Raw genomic sequence first — 26689 nt, 5'->3', positions numbered from 1 at the left:
AGCTGAAGTTATTATCAGTACAAACATGTAAAAATTGTCTTTTGATTTATTTATAAGACTTACTGCCTACTATTTTGGGACTCTGGTATAGGAAAGAGAATAATGACAATAATAACGGCGTTCTCGGTAGGTCTGTGACGATCCCGCTATAATCGAGCAAAACATAATGGAGGTTAAAGTGAGCAGTCCCGATTATATGAACATGAACAAAGATGCCGCCCTTACCGACTTCCTGCAAAGGATCCAACATTACCAAGAGAGATACAACCCCCTGGACGAACAACTGGAGAAAGACGTTTCTTTCATGAAGATATACAATACAGGAGAAAAAGTTGTGGTCCACAAACACGAAGGACACGTCCAAGCCAGAATCGTTTACTATTTGATGAATATCCACATTACACCCCGAACAATTTATCTAACTAGAGTGAGTGGTAGATTTTTCTTGTAAAGTTTGGGGTGTGAATTCATGGAAATAATTTTTACAGCATGGTGAAAGTGAGCAAAATCTGGAGTGTCGCATAGGCGGTGACTCAAATTTGAGCGACAGGGGTAGGCATTATGCGAACGCACTAGCAGCTTACATCCAAGAACAGAAGATCGAGGGTCTCAGAATTTGGACCTCTTGGCTCAAGAGGACTATCCAGACGGTTGCAGGGCTCCACGTACCCCAGGAGAGATGGAAGGCACTGAATGAGATAGATGCCGTAAGTACAATAACTAAGCGTACAATTTTTAGGATTTGCCATCACCCAATACAAAACATAGTAATTATCTTTTTTTTAATCTAACTGTTTAAAAAAAAAACAGGAAATGCGCCTAAGGTTCCAGTGGTTGTGTTTATCATTGCATCCGATTTTATTCACATAAATCTGGTTAACAGTCTTCTACGTAAGAGTATAAACAGCCGTAAGCGTAAAGTGGGGTAATTTTTACAAATTTGTGTATTAACTGGAAATTTTACCTTTAAATTTATTCTCAATGGTCGTAGAATGAAGTATCAGTAGTTCACCTAATTGCAATGATTTTTGATATAAAATTGTTTACGCATTTTAAATTTTCACGAATCAAGTTTGTTTTCTTGTATAGGGTGTAAGAAGTTTGACTGCCATTACTTCAGCATGAGATAGAGTAATCATAAATGAACAAAAAAGTTGTAAATTACAGGGGCGTAAGATTAAAAGTTTTCAAAATACGAGTATTAATATTGGGGAGTTTAATCACAACGTGACAACAGCGCTTAACTTGATGTTACACAGCTGATGCACACCACGTGTGCACGCGGCAGACTTGTGCTACGGAAAAAATGTAAATAACTATTATTGTGAAACATTTAGTAAATTTCAAGACAATTGTTTTCCAGTTTTTAAATAAACAAAATAAAATGTATCGATTTTGTAGTATGAAGATAGTATTGTGCTTAAATTTTAGCTCGAATTTTAATAATTATGAATCTCTTTAAAACAGAAACTTAAATTTTAATCACATTATGAATTTGAAAAAAATGTAATTAAAAAGTACCCAAAGATTCACATCATCCAAATAATCCTACGTATTAAAAATAATTTAAATACTTACCAAAAAGCAAAATTCAGTAATTTTTAAACACAAGTATAAAACAAACAAACTACAACTTATGCTCAAAATATCAACCACCATTTTCGATGAACGCATGTCACCTTCAAATCCAATTTTGGCGCACTCGCTGGAAAATACCCGGATTTATCCCTATATTTGATGGGCAGTGGCAAAAATTCGTTCTCGCAAGTCCTCGGTTGTGTCAACCTCACTGGCATGCACTAAGTCCTTCATATGCCCCCATAAGTAAAAATCCAGTGGATTTAGATCTGGTGAACGGGCTGTCCAACGATGGGGACCGTTCCTGCCTATCCAGCAATTTTCTATAGTATCATTTAAATATTGAACTACGAGTCGACTTGCATGTGCAGGTGCCCCATTATGCATGAACCACATATTTGCTCTTACGTCCAAATGTATTTCTTAGTACCACACCAAACATTTATCGAAAAACGACACTGGAAATTTGATGTCTGTATGATATGTGGATTTTGTTCTGCCTAGTTATGAAAATTATGTGCATTAAAAATGCCATTTCTAGTAAATCACGCCTCATCTGTTACCAAAATTCTTGAAATAAAATGGGGGTTGCGGTCAGTGTTAGTTAAAAACCGTCTACAAAAATTTAATGGAGGAGCGAAATCAGCAGCTGACAATTCTTGAACCCTCTGTAGATGATACGCATATAACAACTGCTCTTGTAGAGTCCTGTGGACAGTTCAGTGAGACACTCCGACTTATCGAGCTATGCTTCCAGTACTATGCCTGGGGTCTCTTTCAACAATGTCTAAAATTTGTTCTTCCGCATTGACATCCACTACCAGTTTCAAGAAGACGTGAAACTTGAACAAATGTTAGGGACGTGCCGGTGGGGAAAACGTCGAAGGTAAATGTGTCGAGCTCTAGCAGAATTGCGGTGAGCCCCCCCATAAATTAATAACATATCATGATACTCACGTATGGTAAACATTTTAAAAAAGCAAAGATAAACGGCTCAAAAAAAAGGAAATAGTGGTACGCAAAAAACACTCCGATACGGTCGAATTCCAGATACCAACTGAATCGTGTGTTGTGTATTGGTGGACAGCTTAGTACCTCGTGTTATCTGCCGCGCCGTTGTCACATTGCTAGATATGAATTTTATCGAATTTTAAATTTATTACAACGCTAATTATTTTTTAGAATTGAGCATAAAGAAGAAGAAAACTATAATTTCTTTTCGAATCACTTCATTTATTTTTCTCCAACCATTATATCGTCCCTTTATATGGGACGTTTCATGTGTTAATCAAGAAATTTTACGATTTGATAGAACACAAAATTTCAGATAAAGTCCCACTACTCGAAATAAATAATATAAAAATAACTGTAGTTAAAAAAAGAAACAGTTATGGGAAGCTTTTGTTAGGAATACAGTGTAATCAAATGTTCAAAGAAAATGTATTTCTTAGAATTTCCTTATTTTCTAATTTTCTAACCTCTAACAAAATTAAAATTCCTACACCAATGATTTTTTGTACTTAAAAATTCCATAAATTGCGTTTGTAACGCAAATATTTTTAAAGTTATTGTTACCTTTTTTGGATGTCATTTTGTGAAAATCGAACTCTTTCTAGGGCGTTTGTGAGGAAATGACGTATGAAGAGATAAAGGAAAATTATCCAGAAGAATTCGCTTCTCGAGATCAGAATAAGTTTGCTTATCGATACCCGAGAGGTGAAAGTTACGAGGATCTGGTGGCTCGTTTGGAGCCCGTTATTATGGAATTGGAAAGGCAGGGTAACGTCCTTGTGGTGTCCCATCAAGCCGTCTTGCGCTGCTTACTTGCGTATTTCTTAGATAAATCCGCAGGTATTTATTTATTTCATACAAGCTGAAACCCATTTAAGTTTAACGTAAAGTATATAAATGTTTATGAATATCTTTTTTTAAAATAGTTAGTTTTTATTAAAGAAAATAACTGTTTTACTGGGTAGCGGATCTAAAACAAATTTATTTATTTTTTTTAGATGAGCTGCCGTATCTCAAAGTTCCCCTGCACACCATAATAAAATTAACGCCCGTTGCTTACGGTTGCCGAGTCGAACACATTTCTCTCAACATAGACGCCGTGGACACCCACAGGCCAAAACCAGCAGTAAGTGTAATCGGTTTCATGTCGTATTCCGATAGCTTCTGTCGATAGTCCTCTATTCTGCTTGAACGATTAAAAAAAAATAACCAAATCCTTTGCATGTAACCTATTAAACCTTTTTTCAGGGACCAGGCCAAAACCAACGAGTAGAAAAAGAAAATAGTTAAAATTTTAAATTCCCCTGACTAGTTAATAACGTTTGGTCATTTTACGAAATTCTACTGTTAACAAAAGTTTCAACTAAGAGAAATTCTTTTTTTTTTCTGTTGCCGTCCAGTGGATTTCTGAGAACGACCATTCTTTCTCGTTAAATTAATAAAAATATTTATAATAGACTGTTATTTGTGAGAGTTTTATGGAAGTGGTTGTATCATGTGCGTACGTACACGTGCAGAATTTTTTTATTACAAACGATATGTGAAACCTCTTCCACGGAAAAATATTTCACTGTTGGCCTGGATCCACAGTCGCGCTTTTTCATTTCCGCTATGCTAGGAACTTAACACATCCTTACAAAGGGTTCTCAGTATCTTCAAAACGTTGAAAAACGACAGTAATTTTTTTTTACTAGATTTTTGTTGATTTTACTGACCAAAACAAAACATTTTAGATTTTTTGTGATATTTAGGGTCGGCACAAGGGTATTTGCGACTTACGCAAAAATTTGCGTAAGTTTAAACAAATTTTTTATAAACTATGTATTTTATCCGGGCAACAAAATGCCCACAATTTTGTCGCCGCAACTAAACTGCATTGTCTGATATGGGTTTAAGATAAACGAAAGTTTAAAATTAAAAAATAAATGAAATGTTGTATCTGTCGCATTTCATCTTCTAATTTGTTGCATTATACACTGTTGTAGCTCGAAATTGATTATTTTAACCCCTTACGAAAATACTTCAGGTTTAAAAAAATTTCGAAAAGTTTAGTAAAACAGGCCACTAGATCTTTCGGCAAAATACACTCGCGATAAACAGCTCATCTTTTTAAAAATGCATTGCAATACATTTTTTTTTCATAAATCCTTACCTTTTCGAAAAAACTTGGAAGAGATCAAAAAGTTAAGTTACATGAATGGTTTTGTAAACATATTTTTTAAAAGGAAAAAATTTTATCGAAAAAAAAAATTATGAGAAAAAATGTCGTAGGGTTTGATTATTTTAACCCCTTACGAAAATACTTCAGTGTTGAAAAAATTTCAAAATGTGTAGTAAAACAGGCCACTAGATCTTTCGGCAAAATACATTCGCGATAAACAGCTCATCTCTTTAAAAATGCATTGCAATTCATTTATTTATTTTTTTCATAAATCCTTACCTTTTCGAAAAAACTTGAAGAGATCAAAAAGTTAGTAAATGAATGGGGCTTTTTAAACATATTTTTTAAATGGAAAAAATTTTATCCAAAAAAAAGTTATAACAAAAAATGTCACAGGAGTTGATTATTTTAACCCCTTACGAACTTACTTCAGGGTTGAAAAAATTTCAAAAAGTGTAGTTTTTTTGACATAATGTTCACCAAGTTTGGTTTCTTTAGCTTGATATACATGGAAGATAAAAAAAAAACATTTTGAAAATTGGGGTTTTTTCAAAAAATTTTATACCGAAGACCTCTATTAATTTTTATCAGACATTTACATTTTTTTCGATGTTATTTAGATACAGCCTCTATAAGAGATATTATTTAAATCTTTCTCTGCTACGAATTGGAAGACATTGTTATGAGATTTTAATTGTACCTCAAATTAATAGATGGAAAAATTAAAACAGTTTTAAATTGTCACTTAATTCTATACAGAAATAAAAAAATATGGGTAACATATTTTCAAATATTTCATTTTATGACAATATTTGTCTGGGTCTTAATGCATTATACCTACATAAAAATTATCATGGTCTAAAAAAACCTTCTGACGGCCCTGGTTTTATTCATAGATATCACTCGGAGAGATAGTATCACCTTTAAATTCATATACACACATTTACAAGTCTCTATTATTGACTTTCTTTTAAATGGGAAAAAAATGTATTTTTTACGTAACGTCTAGATTTTCATAGCTTTTTCTTAATTCGATGCTCATCAACAAATCGTTCCTTAAAAAGTTCCTTAAAAATGCTGGAAGTGATCTGGGAACCCACTGTTACACTTTCAACTATATTCTTCTTTTTTTTTCGATATAGTTCACATTATTATAATTGAAAAAAATATATAGCTAAATTCTGCATGTGAATGTACACGAGTAATGTTTATTTACATTTGTTGTGTTGCTGGTATGCGATCTATAATATTTCCTTGATAACACTTGCCTTTTTTGCTGCTGACATGACATTTTATTTTGACTGTATATTTTTTTTATAATGCAATTGTTTTGAGGAGTGTATTATAGTAGTTTTTTTATTTCACTTGCTATTGAATTTCTGCATTTATGACTTAATCTGTTGTAAAAAATAAGTTACATAATCAACATTATCAGTTCTAGACTAAACAAAATTCCTTCACGGCAGAATCACTTAAGGGCTAATGAGTCTATCATTTAATTAAAAAACATAATCTATAAATAATTAAAGCAAGAGATGCATTTTTGTTTAAATCCAATAGATGGTAGGAAATCAAACGATTGCGCTGTACAAAGTTATGGCTTTTTTACAAAGATTTTATTAAAATTAACAAAATTTTTTACATTGGTTTAATTACTTAAAAAGAGAAATTAAAAATACACATAGTACAAAAGTTATATAACAGCTTACTGAAATTTTCAATTTAAAAAATAAAATCTGTTCTCTTGCTCTTAAAAAATTAAAAAATCCTACTTAATAGTTTTTCAAGACCTGCAATTCATACATGCGGATTGGCTAACCTGTAGATTATGTGTAGTGCGTTGCTGCAACGGTAAATTGCATTATGGGCTATAACACAGGAATCAGCCATGTTTGATTGATTCTTTTCTAATGACTCTTAAAGATAGATTTTTTAAACATTTCTTCCATCATTTTCAGAAGATGAGGAATTTCCTATGATTTCGGTACGCCAGTTCTGATAGACCCTCTAATTTTCTATCTTCATCAGGAATCTTCATTAATTTCAAATGCAGATCTCAATTGGCCAATTTTCCACTCCTCGGCATTGTCGTATTGAACTGTTTTGCAATATCTTCTTCTCTTTATAGAGTTGTTTTGTAATATCTCCCTACTCTTTGTAGATTTGTTTTGCAATATCCTCCTTCTGTCTTATAATATCTTCCTTCTCTTTGTAGGATTGTTTTGTAATATCCTCCTGCTTTTTGTGGAGCTGTTTTGCAATATCCTCCTCCTGTCTTATAATGTCCTCCTGCTCTTTGTAGAGCTATTTTGCAATATCCTCCTTATCTTTGTAGAGCTGTTTTGCAATATCCACCTTCTATCTTATAATATTCTCCATGTCTTATAATATCCTTCTCTTTGTAGAGCTGTTTTGTAATATCCTCCTTCTCTTTGTAGAGTTGTTTTGTAAGATCCTCCTGCTCTTTGTAGAGCTATTTTGCAATAACCTTTTTCTCTTTGTAGAGCTGTTTTACAATATCCTCTTCCTGTCTTATAATGTCCTCCTGGTCTTTGTAGAGCTATTTTGTAATATACTCATTATCTTTGTAGAGCTGTTTTGCAATATCCTTCTTTTGTCTTATAAAATCCTCTTTTGCAGAGCTGTTTTGTAATATCCTCCTTCTCTTTGTAGAGTTGTTTTGTAAGATCCACCTGCTCTTTGTAGAGATATTTTGTAATATCCCCCGCTCTTTGTAGAGCTATTTTACAATATCTTCTTCTCTTTGTAGAGTTGTTTTGTAATATTCCCCTTCTCTTTGTAGAGCTGTTTTGTAATATCCTTATCTTTGTAGAGCTGTTTTGCAATATCCTCCTTTTGTCTTATAATATCCTCTTTCTCTTTGTAGAGCTGTTTTGTAATATCCTCCTTCTCTTTTAGAGTTTTTTTAATCTACAGATTAAATAAATCAGTAATACAAACATCATCAGTAAAAATGCTGTAAGAGGATCCATCTGAAATTTAAGACCTTTGTACTTTATTTTAATAACAAATTTAGTTTTTGCAGTTTTTTATCAAACTACTAAAACCAACTGACAAGGCAATATTACATGATAAAAATGCAATCAAGTTCAGTAATAAGTAATATAAAATTTTAGCAATATCATAAGATAAGCAATGTTGTTATTTAATTTGATTCAAGGAAAATGACTGATAATTCGTATTAACAGTAGCCCATAAATAAAAAAAAGAAACAAAAATAAAAGAAAAATTAGAGCAACACAACGGAATAATTTGCATTACTTGAAAGTAAATGTTCAATTTGGAATTTTAAAAATGTTTAGAAGGTAGCTAGTTATATAGGTAGCTTATTTATGTAGTTTGGTTTCTTCTGGCTAGGGAGAGTTCCTTGTTAAATGGGGCGAGTCTTTATTTAAAATTTTTTGGTTAAACATTTTTTCTCTGAAAATTCTCTGTGATCATAGAAATTGTCAATGAATTAAACAAATGTCAATAAAAATGTTAATTTGTGAAAGTAAAGACTCGCTCATGTTTTGTCCATGTAATGTAAGTTGACAATTCATATTTCTTTATAATAATTGTATTGGTCAAGGTACTAACACATTACTTTACTCTATAGAGCAATACATGTCCTGTACGCTTATTTTTCTCCCAAAAACAACGATTTTATTAAAGACTGTTCGATACTTAATATTAAAAAGTACTTGCCATGCATCCTTGACAAATAAAAACATATCGTAGACGTACTGAAGTACCACATTATAATAATTCAATTTATCTGAATTGTGCCAAGTTATTCGTGAAGTGTTTTAGTCGAAAGTGTTAATCTTGATCACTTTATAAGCTTTCATAGTAAATTTTTACTGTCGATATATTTGAATAAAGTTTTATTGAAAATCTGTATTTGTCAATGGATTTTCTTGCCAATAAAAAAATTTAAATATAATTTTCTTTTATTTCGGGTCAATTGGAACGTAGTATAGGAAATTAGTTGAAAATATATTTATTAGAAATGTTTTACACTATCTTTATAAGTCAATGACAATCAACGTCTTATAGAACTTCTCGTGAAGGAAAATCGTTCTAGTAAATACAGTTTTTTGCCTATTTGTAACGTCAATTCAAACTATTTCCAATTATTTTCTGGTAAACAAGGAAATGGATATCACCTCATGTAACATTTTGTGACTGTAGTTATAGTGTTTAAGTAGGTAGGCCTATTTGTTTACAATATAAAAAATTACTAACCAGTATCGATAGTCTAGTATCGGTTCGATTGACAGAGAAATTAACAGAGCATGTTTTTAAGGTCCCTGGGGAGTTGGAGGAGAGGTTCAGGGTGAAAAACAAACTTAAAATAAATAGTTCGTCTACTTGATTACCGAGTTTATATGAAACGACTGAAAACTGGGTGCCTAAAAAAACGTTAATATTGATCTTCATTGATGTGATTTATCACCTGTTTGGTTTCGTTTATTATAACCAATGTTCGAGGGTGTAAGTAGTTAGCAGATAATAGAGTGTTATATTTAAATTTGGAACCAACCGTGTACGTGTAGGTAGTTCTTTTTGACTTTATGTATATATAACGTAAATATATTTCAGATATTGTATGTACTTTGCTATGTTATTATATGTAATTGAAAATTATTTTTATTGTCTTTCTGTGGTATAATATACTTGTAATATATAATTATTGTTAAATAAAGTTATTTTATAATTAATCGTTTTTTTTCTTTAGTTCTTTTTTTATTTGTAAAATATCTTTTAGAACAATTGTATTTATCGACTCCAATTTTAATATACAGGGTGGCATAAAAGTATGGGAACCCCAAAAAATCTCGTGAGATATGCATTTTCCGAAAAAACCCGGAAATATAGGGAGAGTTAGGACTTGTCACCTAATTTTGTATACGGAGGTTTTCGAGGTCACTGATCACCAAAATTCAAGATGGCGGATCCAAGATAGTGGATGGGGTTTTTTAAATTTAATCAATGGGGCCAAATTTTATATACGGGGGTTTTGGGGGTCACTGACCCCACATTCGTGATCGGTAACCCCGAAAACGGCTGTATACCATCTTTGATGCAAATCGACTGATTTTCAAAAAATTTATCCGCCATCTTGAATTTTGCAAATTTGACCTCAAATTCATGATCGGCAACCCCAAAAACACCTGTATAGAACGTTTGGTGCAAATTGGTTGATTTTCAAATAATTCGTGTGCCATATTGGATCCGCCATCTTGATTTTTTTAATCCGACCTTAAATTTGATGACAATCGGTTAACTTTAAAAAATTTCGTCCGTCATTTTGAAATGGTCAAGGTCATATAATAAAATATTTTGCGCTCTCCATTTCCGTGGTCAAAAAGAGGTGTTCCGAATTTAAAAAAATCGTCTTGACCCCATTATGACCAACTGGTCAGTGGTCATAGCATGGCCACCATTGAATAGAAAGGGAAAAATACCAACTTTCCCTATATTTGGTTTAACCGGAAAATGCATTCTCGTGAGATTTTTTGGGGTTCCCATACTTTTATACCAGCCTGTATACAGACAGGGTGCCTGAGAAAGAAATGATTCCTGCTACACCTTAGGAGTGGTTCGTCACAGAGCGTTGGAAAAAACATTTATTAGTAAATGAGTAATTAGTAAATTAAATATATCGCTGATATTTTTTTGAAAAAAAAAATCTCAAACAATGGACCTCTTTAGGCGGTGACTACTCATTTTAAACACGTGCTGCTGAACCACTCGACTGGCAACGAAGAAATGCCGCAATCTGCGACAGTCATTCATTTACCTAGCGTCAACATGTCTCATATGATTTGGGATGGGTCGGAAACTTTCGATTATAAAATTAATTCGAACGGTAACCTCTCGATTATTTAATTCATTTGATTGTTCCCATCACTAGCTCTATAGCAAATGGGCAACCAGCAATACATTTTTATAGATTTTATTACACACTGTCTAAATATGAATTAATGCACAAATGACAGACTTTCCTGCATTCTAACGCAGATTTTCTATAAAATGGAGCTAGTTTGAAACTAATTACTTTTTGTTGTAAAGAAATTTGTAATTTGCCGCTTCTGAACAAGCGGCGTCCTAAATTTCAAATTTCTTTCCACCAAAAAGTACTTTGAGTTTCAAATTAGCTCCATTTTATAGAAAATCTGTGTTAGAATGCAAGAAAGTCTGTCATTTGTGCATTAATTCATATTTAGACAAACTGTGTAATAAAATCTATAAAAATGTATAGCTGGTTGCCTGTTTGCTATAGAACCCTCTTAAGCAAACCTAATCTGATGAATACGTTTTTCAAACGATATTCTCTTTTCCCGCCTGTCGAGTTACATCAGTTTATAATCAAAAAATATTTTGTTTTACCAAGTGCTTTTGAAATATGAGCGACATCTTTGCTTATTTGGCTGCCTCTAATTTTTTTTTTTAAATAGAATCTGAAACATTTCAAGTATGACCATTGGAAATATGCACATTAAAAGAAGTTCTTACAGGACCGTGATGTAATTTTTAAAGCAAATCTTTTATAATAGTACTCTCTCGATAATAAAAATATCAAATATAAAGAACTTTATTTAAATTTTTTATTTGCAACAAATATTCGCTCCGTCGATGGCCTCGTGCAATTCTCTGACAACTCGATAACATTTGATTTTAAATTAGCGGATTTCTATTTACACACGGAATAAACTACAGATGCTATTAAAGAAATGAAGAATCTGAACGGGCCACCCGCCTTACAAAATTAAAGTCATTAAAGTTATAAAATTAATATAGTTTTGGTACAAAATAGAATACAATCTCTTATAAATTAATCGAAAATACATTAAAATAAATAATTACAAAAATACATGTGGATTCTATCTCTCTCGATACCACCTGCCTCTGGGCTTCCGCAACATTCTGGGGGACTTAGGCGAGCCGGGCATCCGCCTCTGCCTCCTATTCGTCCTTTTGGGGGTGCCGATTTGCTTCCCCAACAGTTTATCACTATCCAGCTTTTCGACACAGACGTACGGTTGGAAATCACTCCTGTTAGTCACTTTGTTGGTCAGTACTTTGTCACTAATGTCTGTCTTCTCTACCCTGTCGACGTCGCCGTTCTGGTCTTTCACGTTGTTTAAAGCTTGATCACCGTTCTGTTGGCCTTTGCCCGACACTACTTTCTTTACACTATCAGTCGAGTTTGCGTCTTCCTCGCACGCCTCCTCCTCGGAATCCATGTTGACGCTCATGGAGTCTATTGTACTATCGTCATTCTCTTCTTCTTTCTCCTTCTCTTGTCCTTTCTTCGACAGCCGCTTGTTCTTGTTCGGCCACCCCGTTTTGTTCTTTTTCTTCCTCCTTCCGGGTTTACGTCCCGGCGTTCCGTTAAAGAACCTCTTGCAGCTCTTCCCGTCTTCCTTCGACTTTTCTTCCTCGTACAACCTCAAGACGTCGTTGACAGTTACTTTGTTCTTGCCGATGTCTATCGGGTTTTCCTCGACTTCTAGTTCTAATTCTTCCAAGTTGTCGTCCTCCCAAGCATTGTCCAGTTCCTCGTCTATTTGTCGGGCCATCGAAAAGTAGTCTATCTTGGGTTTGAACTTCCTTAGGGGTGTTTTCGTCTTTTGTAGCGACCGTTGGTTTTGAGGGGATTGTTGAGGACTGACATCTTCTTCCGGGATGGCGGGCAAGCTTTGATTCGAGTCGTTTAGAGCCTTATTCCTTGACCTTCTCTTCCTCTGGTGAATCAGACTACTCAATATGGCCAAAGTAGAGGCGTGCTGTCTTGGGGATTTTCTTGGATTTTTACCACTAGCACTGGCCTGTATGAGTGACCGTGGCCGTCTTCCTCTTCTTTTCCTTTCTATGGGTTCCTCTATGCTGTGCGTAGAACTGACGGTTACTACGCTCATCTTGCTGTCTTCATCTATTTCCGGCTCATACATAGAGGTGTTGGAAGTGGTAATGCTGCATTCTGGAGTACTGCAACCTATCGATTCGGTCTCTGATGTTGGATCACAGATGCACTTCAACAGCTGACTATATTGGCCCATACAGACTCTCGGATCCAATGGCGTGATTGTTGGCATTTGGTAAGGTAAGATGAATGGGTCCCAATAATCTGCAAGTAACATTTTAAATTAGACCCTATAGAAAGATGTAATTTATCGTAATTGAAGGTAGGTACTTTCAGAATATATATTATACAACTTTTCTTTTAATCAAATCGTAATTAAAACTAAAATGTATAACATGGTTCCCCCTATTGCAATCTACGTCACAAGGCTATATTTCACTTAAAAAAATAATAATTTAATTACAAATTTAGCAAAAGGGTGAAGTTTAATTAGACTTGGATACCCCCAAATAGGGACGCGAACGATACTTCGATACTTAGGAGGTATCGATACTTTTGTTTCGATACTAAGGTATTTTGGTATTGATACCTTCCATTCGATACTTTACTAATATCGATACTGAGAGAAAGTATCGTATCATAAAAACTGGCTTTACGTTCAACTTATTTTACTTTGCAAATTTCAAAATTTGGTATGGAATACGCGGGGTATGGAAAAATGCCATGTTTCTATGATGATAAACACAGATGAAGAGGGTAGAAGAACTGCAATGACAATATGAATAATTGTAAAGGGCAGATTGAGGCTATAAATAATATTTTATTTACTAAATATATATTTTTTTTTACTTGAAATTTGCGAAAATGTGTTGCTTAAGCGATATTTATTGTTCATTACAGATGTTCTGAAAGCTACATAAAGTATACAGTTGGGCGTAGTGAAAAAAATTTTTCTCGAAAACTAGGATCGACCGCACAAAAATAACTCCAGATTCGTGTTCAGCATCCTCGAAAATAAGAGAGTAGGGAAATTTTTGTGACTATTTGGCCATTTTTGCTATAGTAATTACAATTTCTTGTTTCTTTTTATTAAAATTTTGTCTCTAAACATCTTTTTTTTTTTCTTAGATTTTCGCTTTTGTTAATGGAACATTGATGTAAATAGAAGTTTATTATTTTTAGCAACCGATATTTAGTATCGAGTATCGATATTTTAAAGTATCGATAACTTTCCTTTCGATCTGTGTTCCTATCACCAAATACTCTGTTGTCCGTAACTGAAGACTGCAGTAAAAAATTAAAATTTATTTTTCTCAAGAAAAATTAGCGTAATCCTTACAAAAATTTTTTTGATATTATTCAAGTAAAAAATAAGTATACATTTGTATTTGGCTGCTCCAAAAATTCCTTTATGTCAAACTTCATTGAAATATATTCAAAAATTATTTTACAAAATTGTAAAAAATAGTTATTTTCGTATCTAGAAGTGAAATGGTACTTTTGCGTTCAAGAATGGAAGTTAGTTTGCCGAGCTTAGCGAAAGCGCAAAAGCATTTCGCGTTCGAGATGCAAACAATATTTTTTCGAAAACTGCAATAAAATAAGACAATTGTGTTATAACAACAATTTAATTTATATTTGAAATCGTTTGAACCGTGTTTGAATCAAGACGGTTTAGGCGCGGTGACTATCATAGCACGATAGCAGCCTAATAAACAATAAAAATTGGTTATATGAAAAAGTAATGTCAGAATTATATATTGTAATTCATATTCTAAGTGTTTAATTCAAAATGAGCTCAGAAAGTGAAGACAAGCAATTACCAGGGGAAGTATTGGATGTGGCACAAAGTGTACAAAGCAGTATTACTGGCATATTTCGATAAAATTAAATCTTCGACGTTATGGTCGGTATATTCCATGTTAAAAAGTACACTGAATGCCAAAAAAAATGTAAATATCAGAAAATTTCAAAAACTAATACCATATCTGAACAGCGAATCAGTTGGATACCGTCCGAAAAAGTCCAGAATTCTAACGAAAGAGGAAATTGAGAGATTTTTACAAGAAGCACCTAATAATAGATTTCTGCTAGAAAATTTAATTCAAATTAATATAAATCGATCGATTTAACCAATTTTGAATTTTTCAGGTCATTTTAATAATTGGTGTTTGTGGAGCTTTGAGAACAGATGAGCTACTAAAGATAACGATCGATGATATCGAATACAAAGGTTCAATTATTATTATAAGAATTCCCGAATTCTGCCACTTTGTTAGCTGATGCAGGGGCCGATATTACCACCATTAAACAGCATGGGGGTGGCATTCTAATACGGTAGCGGAGATATATACAAGATTCAATACCAAATTAAAATTTCAATCGCAAATGAATTGTTACCATCTTCAGCAGAGCCTATGGAATTTGCCAATATTACAACATACGCAGTAAACTTAAACAATTACATCAGCAGCCTCATTGAACACTCAGAACTAGCTACGATAACTGACAGCACTGGATCTGACATAAATTTAACTCTCTGCAATATCGGCACTTCCAATTTACATGTAGTGCAAAATAAATTGTAATCATCCTGTTTATAACTGTTTTGTATAGAAATGTTATATTACTTAAAATGTATGTCGTTTAATTAATAGAATCATAAATAAGTTTCGAAAAAATGACAAATTATTTTGATATTTGTTTTAAATAAAAGTATTTTGCAGCTAGGCGACAAAAATGACACTTTGTCAGCTAAAAATTTAAGGGCAATACCCTGTATATTTAAGAGCTCATTACTTACAGTGATTGTTGAAAAATGTATATCTCTGTTCCCCTTTATCGATCCGCTGGAAGGTGTTGTACCATGCTGTGTTACGAGGTATCTTTTCAAATGAGAATTTGTATTTCTCAAGTGAGAGCCTTGCGCCCCTATTCACTCTTCCGATTTTTTCCTTCGGTTCTTCAGTGGCATCGTCCCTCTCCTTTTTCACTAAACAAGCTTCTCCATGTTTTGGCGATTTCATAATAGACGGTAGATATGACCCATGATACCTCAACCTGCAAGAACTTTTAAGGTTTAGCACTTTATCGAATCATATTTGTTAACCAGATTAATGCCTAAATGCATGGCTACAAATCACAATAAATCAACACTAACCTTGAACCGGGCATTTCAAACTTGTAATACTTCTGATTGTCCATGATAAACGCCTCGGCATGTGTCCGTCTCTTCTTTTTTCTCTTATTCTCGGAGCAAGTGCTATCCATGGAAGCCTCATCTTCCACTTTAAACTTCTGCGATAACTGTTCTCCATCCTCAGCATCGCTAGAATCGTTTCCATGCGTCACACTGGCCGTGGCACTTGCGTAGTCTGCATCCGCTTCTTCTTCCTCTTCTTCGCTCGATTCGTCATCTTTTTTAGGGAATAAGAAATTTGTGGCCTCGTTATTCAGTTGGATCAACTCGGAGTTCCTCAGTTTTTTAAATTTTACGATCAATCCCTTTTCCTTCTCCTCTTCTTCGCGTTTTGCCAACTGCGACTGACGCGTTTTTATAACGTCTGCCTCCCTCGGTTGGTTCGTATTCGAACGGAGCTTGGACGACAACACTTCCACCTTGTAATAAGTTTTGTTGTTAGAAACGAGGCGTTCATCGGCAGAGACGCGTTTCTGTCTGATGCATGCTCTTTTTGGTCGACCTGAATTCCACACTTCCTCGTGATGGTCGGATATTTGTTCTGTTAATTTCTATAACAAAAATACAAAAATACGTACTTCATAACCACTACAACTGATTAAGCAAAGAGTACTTACCGCTAAAGCTCTCGTACTCGATCGCAGTTCCCGATATTCTCGATATTCTTGATGAACTGGCTCTATTACTCGCTTCTCAGTCAAATCCAGTTTTTCCTGTAAACTGTCGTCGTCCAAAGGAGGCGTCATGTAGTTGATGTTCCTGCGAGACCTAAGATGATGTCCTGTCACATCGCTACCCGTGGGCGATAGAGGAGATGGTTTTGTTACCCTGTCGCTCACAACAGAAGTGGCTCTCGTTCTCGGCATACTTCTGCGTTTGTATTTCGGGGAAAAATCTTCAAGGGACGTCTCGTGTACTCCTAGAAATATTATAGTTAATAACTCTAGTCCTTTTGGAAATGACATAGAATGATAAATCAATAAATTTTAAATCGGCCATAGGTGTATCATTAGTTTAATGGATAAGGCTAGTTAACACTCAAGACAGAGCTGTGTCATATCTCAACGAATCATTTCAAAAGAAATATACTGAAGGAAATCAAAGCAATTTCTACGATGTTAGGTTAGGACTCATAGAAGTTGCATCAAGTTGATTAATTCTGACTCGAAACAGTGACAAATTTTCAACTTAACAATAAATCTATAGATTAAGAACTGGTTATTTTGTGAGATGTCTCCATCAGCAATCACCGGACATAGACCGGTTCGGAAATTATTAATTCTTATCAGTATGTCATATGTGAAATGACCTATTAACAATTTCGCTATTTGGATGTATTAGGGTGTTAAAAAAAGTGTAAAATATTTCAGGAGGTAATAGTATGAACTAAAATAAGCAGAAAAGTCTTAATAAACATGGGTCTGCAAAGTAACGGTTGCGGAGATATGAACCACTATTAGTTTTTCAAACATTTTATTTTATTAGGAATAAACCGACAAAGGAAGCTTTTAACAAACAAAAAACAAAGTTACAGAAGATGTTCAAAGTACCCTCCGTCCATTTCCAAGCAGGCACGACATCTTCGTCTCAACGATATTCGAACTCTTTTGAAAACACCCTCCTTGGTTTGGATTTCTTGACACTTTTGATTAATCCGTAGCTGCAGCTCTTCCAGGCTATTTACAGTAGTACCATACACTAATGTCTTCAAATATCCCCAAACAAAGAAATCTAGAGGGTTCAGATCAGGCGATCTTGGAGGCCATAAAACAGGTCCGGCCCTTCCTACCCATCTATGTGGAAAAGTTTGGTGTAAATGCTCTCTAACAGCCATGGAAAAATGAGCTGGAACACCATCCTGCTGGAACCACATTTGTTGCCTCTGATTCAAAGGAATGTCTTCCAAAAACTCATACAGTGTGTTCTGTAGAAAGTTGAGGTAAGCAGCACCTGTTAATCGGTTTGGTAAAACAACAGGACCTAGAAACTTGTCACCTACAATACCCATCCAAATGTTTAATGAAAAACGTGCCTGATGTCCAGATTCTATTAGAGCATGAGGATTTTCGTCGGCCCAAATATGCGTATTGTGAAAATTAAACACTCCATTTCTTGTGAACCCCGCCTCATCTGTAAAAAGAATGTTTGCATGAAAACGAGGGTCTTCAGCATCATGACGTAGAAACCAGCGGCAAAAAACCAAACGAGCTTGATGATCATTTATTGGATTTAAGGCCTGTACTCGTTGCACATGGTATGGATAAAGCAGTTGCTCCTGAAGGATTCTCCAAACAAGAGGACCACTAATTCCTACCTCGGCTGATATTCTCCGCACACTCGTACCTGGATTCTGCTCTACCAGTGCTAGAATTTCTTCTTCTGCTCTAGAAGTGGATACCGACCTTGGTCTTCCGGATAAATGGCACTGTTTGCTCAAGGAACCGGTATCACGCAATATTTGGTGAATTCTTCCAAACATGCATTGTGAAGGAATCTGGCGATTTGGATAAGCGTCAACATAAAGACGTCGCGCTTCGGTGGCGTTCCCATTAGCACGACCATACATGAAATGCATGTCTGTTAATTCTGCGTTAAGAGTAACCAGCCATTGCGAAAGAAAACTTGTGCACTGAGAACAACTGTCAAATACGTACTGTTTATTTCACTAAACATCAACCAACAATTATAAGAAAATACACATTTTTGCAAAATAAAAAAAGGGGCTAAAAAACATAAAACATTCCATATCTCCACAACCGTTACTTTGCGGACCCATGTTTATTGAGACTTTTTTGCTTATTTTGGTTCATAGTATTACCTCCTTAAATATTTTACACTCTTTTTTAACACCCTGTATTTATCAGCATAATTTCACTGTAGGGGAGATATAAGCTACAAAGCATATGACATATCCTAAATATCATTGATACTTATTGCCTACTAACACAAAATATTACTTTGTGCCTACTAGCTTTGTGTTTTGCTTACAAATTAAATTCTGGAAAGAGCATTAGATTTTATTTTATTTAGTATATATCTATTCATATATAATAAGCACTTTTAAATACGTATATAAATAATATTTTCGGACACTGAGGGACATCTATGGGAGAGTGGAAAGGTATTTGTATTTAAATTTTTAAAAAGAAGATAACACTATCGGTTGCCGAAAAACGTCGCCTCACGTAGAGTAAAGAGCACTTCTTTAACAGTTTTTGTTCGAGTTTTGTAAAATGGCTAGACGTCATGGGTGTCGGCAAAATAATTACTATTGCTAATTATTATACGTGATTTGCACGGATTAAAACTACTATTCGCAATAAAAGGCATCGCTGTTTAGTTCTAGTAAGTTTTAGTTGAAGATCGTGCCAGATTTTCTTCTGAATCGAGCCATATTTGTCTGTTATGTCTCCATTGTTAAGGAATTCGGCATTGGAGGTAAGCGTGCACAAAATTTCGATAAAAATATTATTCAAGTCCTAACTCATTACAGAACAATGTTACTCATTTGTTTTTATCTACACTTTTAGACATTTTACCTGGGAGGTAGTAGTTTTTTTGTCATACGACATTTTTTTTGGAGAACTCCCCCCAACGAGTTTTGTAAGCCAGAGTTTTGTATGGCAGAGTTTTGTCATCGGTCGGAAAAGAAACCGCTGCAGATTTAAATACAATCCACTCGGCCAGCGACCATCCCTCGTCCTGTGGAAAAGGTACCACCTCATTGCGTGTACCGCGTGATAAGTACCAAGCACCTAATAATAATTTTGAAGATTCAACCTTTTTCTTTTTTCCACCGAGTCGACAGATCAATAATAGCCATAAGTGTTGGCACCTTTGTAAATAAAATTAGTTTAAGATTATTTAGCATAAGAATTTCCATTATCCGACCATACTTGAAACAGTTGTCGGTTAGAATTTTGCAAGGGTAAGACTCCTTTGACATATATTTTTTTTATATGTGAATTTATGTATATATATGTTTTGTCTTTCTACCGATGTCCATATACCTTTAAATTTAAAGTACCCTGTATAAATATTCAAATCCTATAATAAATCTATATTGAATGTTTAGTGGTTTCCTCATTATAGTTCTCTAAGTAAATTTTCGGTTGAGGGTACTTAGAAATTACAGAAATCACTTGGCGCCCTAAAATCTGTTTAATTTTCTTGTTTTGTTAGGTATTGAGTAACAATAACACTGAAGATATGTTATAATTGGTGGGTTATGTTTCACCCATCAATATCTAAGGCAATAATCAAGTCAAGTCAACGATTTTTGATAAGTTGATTTTAACATTATTTATTAACAAATGATTGCTTATTTTTTGTCATAAATTGAACTTTTTACTTCAAATGCTCACAAATCACACAAAAATTAATGATTTTAAAATTTCCTACATATTTCTCTAACCATACCCATTGATTAAGAGAAATTTTTTTGTTTTTAACCATATTCAAATTTGCGTCAGTAACACTGTTTCATGAAAATGGTCCCAACAGCGCTATTTTGTACTGTTTATAAATATATATTTTTTAATACTTAAAGACATGGTTAAAAACATCCTTGAATATTATGATCCTCTTACTTTTCCTTCTATTAAAAAGAATTGCAAAAAGACACTTTATTTTAGCATTTTACAGTGGAATTGCCCCTTAAGGCATTTTGTATACATAATATGTTTCTAATATTTGTAATATACAGGGTGATTCACAAATGGTGACCAAAAATGAAACCTCATATTCTTTGGTGAATTTTAAGGGGTGTTTCGTATAAAGTTTTTATATAGGTCGCTTCGCTAAAAAGATACAGGGCGTTAAACTTAAAAAAATAATAATTTCTTTAAATAATTTAAAAACTAGTAAGTGAAATAATTTAAAATTGTATGTATGTAAACATTGTCCAAAATCTGAGGCCTTTTCCTAAAATTGAGATGCTTCAATGGCGGAGATACGGGGTATCGGAGGCATCTTTTTCTAAATAGTATGCCACTGCTTTACAGTAACAATCATGATATTTTCGAATTCGTCTTTTAATTTAAATTTTTCAATTAAAACTAAATTTCCCTAATAGGTACCTCTAATATTTATAGATAACGTAATAAAAAAAGTGTCTGTGGATAAAGAAAAAAACTACAATTTTTTATAAACATTTACCGTAAAACAAACAGTCCTAGTAAGGGTATTTACAATAATCTTAACTACTTATTATATTATGAAATTAGATAGTCCTGACTCACCTATTGCATCTATGCCATTAAGATTCAAAAAAGGGATGCTGCTGGTTTGCAAGAAGCCGTTTAAAGAACCGTTCAGTGCGATATAATTTGCATCCTCTCCGATAAGTTTCAAGTGCTTCTTGGATTGTATGTGGTCTTCGACGTTATTGTAAGGTATGTTGCAAACAGCGCAATATCCAGACTGGATGGCTGGTATCCGTGGCCTCCTCGTTCTGGTCTTCCGTGTCATGTTCCGCTCATCTGAGGAGCGACCAACGTCATCGGTCTCCTTTAAGTTTGAATTTCTCAGTTTGCACCTCAGGTTCCTTTTGTTCTCTAGGGAGATCAGATCCTGTTTTTCAAGGTAAGTGAAATCTTTCGATAAGATATCTTCGAAATATGATCTCGTTGTTCTTTCCAACATTGCATTACATAACCATTTCTGCAGGGAAATAGAAAAAACATATTTAATTGGTGTTAAGAGGAAATTAATTGTTAGCAGTCATATTTATCTATTTATTTTTTTATAAAGAGAAATAATAGAGTGGTATAGCAATAAATGATCAGAGGGTTAGAGGTTAGTGCCGAAAGGTTACTGTTAATAAATATGTACTTCTGAATTTACTTACAGGACTATAATGTCCATCCAAACACAAATGGATATCATCCCAAAATTTAAAAAATATGATGTACGGATGTCATCTGCAAGAAATAAAAATATTATTTTCATTATCATTTCTTTCCTCAACACTACCACTGTGTTGAGGATTTTCTTATAGAACTGCGATAGGGTCAATTCGGTGGCTATCTGACTAATACTCGTTTTCAACTAGTTTTGTAAAACTAGAGCAGAAATAAGTAAGCAATAATAAATATTCATTCCTGGTTTTGATCATCATTTCCCCCTTACACAATCAAGTAGTCTACTTATGTGACAAAAATTAAAAATAGATAATAGAAAGATAAATAATATAGTATTTCTAAATAGATTTGATTTTTATAATTAATGTATATCAGGAATCGAACTTTTAAACTATATACTGATAATTTTTTTCGAATGGTCGAGTAATAGGTATTAGAAAACTGTTCCGGACCGGATTTCAAGCAGCTGGTTGAGAATCTGGTAATCAGCTTCAAATTTTTGTCTCCCATTTTACTGAATATAATCAGATATATTTTGTTTTAATCAAACTCATTATTTGGAAAAATAATTGTAATATGAAATCTAGTTTTCAACCACTTTATTTGGATTCGTTGATGTCTTTTTATAATAATTGTTATTGATTAGATTTATCAATTTATTTAGAATCTGTTATTTTTTCTTAATCTATTAAAATATGTACCTTCAGTAGTAGAGTGTATTCTGGAAACCCAAATCAAATTATTGGCAACAGTTACAAAAAATAAAGAAAAATGGCGTTTTTCTTCAACCGTCACAAAACTATGACATTTTTTGACCTTCAGTAGTCTCTAAGGTTGACATTTTCCTTACTGAGATAAAAATGGTGTCTTAGCAACAAAAGTATTCACTTTTAATATCAGGAGCTAAAGTTGACACTTTTAATCCATAGATTAAGTGTTAATTCAAAGCACAAAGTAATAATTAAATGAGGGATATCGGTTGGAGAAAAAATAGCATGTTTTATTCAGATTAAAAGTGCCTTTTTTGTCTCGCAATTTTGCATTCGCTCGGCTACGCTACGTCGCCTCGCAAATACAAAAATTGCTCGCCACAAAATAACACTGAATCCTAATACAATAATATACTATTATTTCTGTATTCTGAAAATATTCAAAACAAAAAACCTTTACTTTGTTCAAGCATGAATGAAAATGGGAATATGTTTATGGTCAAAGTAGGACTTAGTTGAAAACTGGAAAAAAAGATTGTTTTTATTTTTATATTTATAAATTTTTCAGCAACTGATGCAAGTTGATCCCGCAACAAACAAATCCTAAAGTAAAAAAAAGTCGAAAACCGGCACAGGACCCTACATAACAATAAAAAACGGATAAAAACCTCATCATAATCACATTTCATATGTCTCAGTTAATAAGGAAGTATTTAGAAATTTAAAATGACTCCTAAAACCCTCTTTATTGCCCCCCAAAGACACGCCCATGTAACCGGCTCTCAATTTATTCTCTACTGGATAATTCATCATACATACATCCTAAGGAGAAACTAAACATTGATTTAAAAACTGCTTTCAATGCATAGGTATATAATTTGATATAAAGCATTTCAAAGAACTAGGTATTCTAAATTCGGCAACAGAATAATTAAAAACTGACTCGACCAGGTAGGTAAATATTTAGGTAGGTATTTGAAATTATATTATCAATGAAAATTCGATTACTAGTCATTCGTAGACGTGTGAAAGATATAACTAAAGAAAGACCAGTGTTTTATGTAAATGTATGAATAGTAGCAGTTCTGAGTAATAGTTTAACAATATAAAATGGTTAAAATACATTATGGCAGAGTATGCAATAAATTCCTGTATGTTGGACCCACGTGACGTTGCCAAGTCTACGTTTTCCACGTTGTGGAACTTTACCTCTCCACAGGCCAGTAGCGCTTCGTCATGATGGGTAAACATAATGAAAAATATACCTGAAACGTTCAAGAATTGTTTGCCTTCTTCTTTAGCGGCTTGTTATATATTTAATATTTGTTAATCGAAATTATAGTTATGAATTCAAAGCTAGTAATAATTATTTTCTTTCTTTCTATACCTATAGTAACGGTACAAACTATTTTTCAGATAAAATTTCCATTAAAGATTATCTAATGGTGTCGTAATTCACACTTCACTATAAAATAATTTGATGGCTTAGGTATACACTTTATGATGAAAGCGATAATAACTAAAACGTGTACCTACTTTATCAAATTTTCTTACAAAATATTAATAACATTAGTTATCGAAATAGGTACGTACAATTAAAAAACTATCAATTGTAATAACGCAATCAAATAATAAACAAAAGTTGTTTAATAGGTACAGGACATACAAGAAAATATCGTCATTAATTTTGTTTATGTATTTTACGTAAAAAATATATAGTGTAGTACCCAATATAGATTTCACGTTTTATTGTCTACGACAAAGAGAAACATTTATTTACAATCCGTAGCTTATTCCCAGTTCGGTTATGTCGATTGATTCGTCTGTATGGCACAAGTCCGACAACGGCCCATTCGTCAATAAAACATCTAGCACGCCCAAACGTGGCAACCTTGCTATTACACTGTTGTAAGAACAACAAGAAATGAAGGAGAGGAGAGCGACAGCTGACTGCGTTGCCACACTTCCGATACAAAACAAGTGAAACAAGTTCATAACTGCTCATATAAAAGTTATAAAACAGGCAGTATAAATTCTTGGGTTACATTTGCTGTATAAATTTATGGAAAAATGATGTAAGCACCATTTATCAAGTAAACAGTGGAATTATTAATACAGTTAATTAAGTCCTAAATTTTGTTCACAAAAAGTACACCTACAAATCTAGACATTTTTTCTTGATTTGTAAATATACCAGTGGCATGTCGATCATATAATGGGTAAGGCTTTCCCAAAAGGCATGCACAATCTGACAACAATGTGCTGTTGCTGTCATGAAGTCGTGTGGGACTGTTTAAGCGGGTCGGCCCGGCCGTTTACCTATACATGCAGCTAAGCTATGCAGTCGTTGGATCGAAACGCTTACAACGACAAAAAAACTTATTACAAAAATGAGCAGAATGGTACTGCTCTTAAATTATGTTACCACTACCATATTAAAAACAACTGCAACGTTGCGTAACAATGATACTTAATGCACTAGATTGTTGGCATTTTCCACTGAATTGCGATAGCCTATACAAGCGCGAATACTAAAGGCATTTCTCCAGAAATATTTCTATGCAATTAATGACAGATAGAGTCCTATTACCATAAATAAACTTTGGCACTAACCTAACCTAACACCAATGTTTTCTATTTACTGGGCTGTCAGTTATTGAATTACAAGAAATAATAAACCGTAAATTGTAAAGAGAATCGCTAATGCACTTTTACTTGAATGTGAACGTAATAAATAAACCAAACAAATGGTTACTTATAAATATTACTCACACGACCTATTTTAAATGTCCTATCAGGTATAAGGTTTTGACGACAATTTCCACATCAGACAAATACATCGTCGAAACTTTCGAGATTTACACATAACAGAGGTTTAAAATAAAGAGAACGCACGTAAAGAGAATACTAACTTGATTTTTGTCATCTAAAACTTGGACAGCTTGCAATTTCAATAAAATGTATCTCAAACCAGTGACACTAATACCCACACTGCACTTTAATTACACTAAAAGTTAATATTTTCCAAGGCAACGACGCCACCACGTCGATATTTTCGCCCGCACACAGGTTTACTGTGAACGTCTCTCTGTTGGGTCTGCTACAAACTCAACTAAACACGGCCATTATCGTACGCCAGCTTCTACACGCCCTAAAAAGCGTTTTCGCCTTTATTTTGACGCGAAAAGGCGAATCTTTTGTGACGCCACACAACCGGGTCTTAGAAATTGACGGGAAAACAATTTTTCGGAATATAATTTTGAAAAACAATAAATTACCACATATTCAAAACATTTGCGAATCCGCCACTATGAGGATAAACAATTAACCAATAAGAATGGACGACACTGGCGCCATAGGCGACAAAAATCCATGAAAATGCCCGGCATAATTTGAAAAACATCTATTTCCGATTTAACAATTTCTTGAAAATAAAAAAAAATCGGAGGATTAAATTGTTATTTCGAAGTTTCTACACTTTGAATAAAACTTTTTTAATTGGCCAAAATATTTTTAATTTCCTTAAATTATAAAAAATAAATTTACTACATATACCTACATACATTATTCTGATATTCGAATTGAGACATTTCATTGAAAATAAAGATATAATAAAGCCATTTAACAGTTAATAAATAGGTATTTTGTTCCAAATACACTGCTCTAGAAATTATTAGTTATAGTCATATGAGTAACTAAATAGTTACTCTTATGGTTATAGTTAAACCCATAAGAGTTATTTAGTTACTCATATGGTTAAACCCTGTATATTATTTGTTTACTGTGTAATTTATTATGTAAGTTGTGCTGAAAATGACATTCAATCATTAATAGGGTGGCCCATATGAGTAAATAAATACTAAACCCAAATGAGGACACTTAAAAACCAAATCATTTTATTTCCTATAGTGACCTCTTAGATGTATTTATTGAACCAATTACGATGATCTAATTAGTAATCCATGGCTGCTGCGATTTTATTGCGATTTAAAAAAAATTCCGATAATTTTATTAATTAAAAATCTGGCATTGGTGAGCATCACTAACTGTATCTGATATTTTTAGAATTTGTAATACAGAATTTTTTTATTTACTTAAAATTCTTAATTTCTGAAATTTTCTGTTTCAATTTAAAAACCAGAATTGCCTGAAGATAAAAAAATAGCCAATTACTGACACTAAAACAAGTTCACTGCATAAAAATTATTCTGCATTAGGTATAAATAACGGAATTTGAGATAGGTACATAAAGAGATGGTAATTGAGGTTATGTAATGGCCATTTAAAAATTAATAA

General features: G+C 33.5%; 2 protein-coding genes across 9 annotated transcripts in view; one reads left to right on the top strand and one right to left on the bottom strand.

The window, feature by feature from the left end:
- Nucleotides 1-9470, top strand: part of LOC108905020 (6-phosphofructo-2-kinase/fructose-2,6-bisphosphatase) — a 46284-nt gene extending 36814 nt beyond the window's left edge. For all 6 annotated transcript variants that reach the window (XM_018707774.1, XM_018707778.2, XM_018707777.2 and 3 more), the window contains exons 4-8: nucleotides 131-427; nucleotides 489-707; nucleotides 3195-3429; nucleotides 3588-3715; nucleotides 9060-9470. In XM_018707774.1, the coding sequence (XP_018563290.1) occupies nucleotides 131-427; nucleotides 489-707; nucleotides 3195-3429; nucleotides 3588-3715; nucleotides 9060-9128 (948 nt within the window). In that variant the 3' untranslated portion in view covers nucleotides 9129-9470. The remainder of the gene's footprint in view (nucleotides 1-130; nucleotides 428-488; nucleotides 708-3194; nucleotides 3430-3587; nucleotides 3716-9059) is intronic.
- Nucleotides 9471-11355: 1885 nt separating this feature from the next.
- On the bottom strand, nucleotides 11356-25703 carry LOC108905031. Of its 3 annotated transcripts, none has more exons than XM_018707794.1 (7): nucleotides 25306-25703; nucleotides 21671-21743; nucleotides 21063-21483; nucleotides 16440-16741; nucleotides 15784-16373; nucleotides 15427-15692; nucleotides 11356-12887 (listed from the first exon to the last, which is right to left on the bottom strand). In XM_018707794.1, exons 3-7 carry the CDS (start codon nucleotides 21463-21465, stop codon nucleotides 11641-11643), a joined length of 2808 nt encoding a protein of 935 aa, XP_018563310.1. In that variant the 5' UTR covers nucleotides 21466-21483; nucleotides 21671-21743; nucleotides 25306-25703; the 3' UTR covers nucleotides 11356-11640. The 3 variants fall into 3 exon arrangements, with proteins under 3 accessions (XP_018563310.1, XP_018563312.1, XP_018563311.1); XM_018707796.1 differs by having other exon boundaries at nucleotides 15427-15683; XM_018707795.1 differs by lacking the exon at nucleotides 21671-21743.
- Nucleotides 25704-26689: the final 986 nt, after the last annotated feature.

This window comes from Anoplophora glabripennis, unplaced genomic scaffold, assembly GCF_000390285.2.
Source record: "Anoplophora glabripennis isolate ALB-LARVAE unplaced genomic scaffold, Agla_2.0 scaffold73, whole genome shotgun sequence".
Taxonomy (NCBI): domain Eukaryota; kingdom Metazoa; phylum Arthropoda; class Insecta; order Coleoptera; family Cerambycidae; genus Anoplophora; species Anoplophora glabripennis.
The sequence above is the reverse complement of the archived record's forward strand: the minus strand, read 5'-3'. Positions and strand labels throughout refer to the sequence as shown.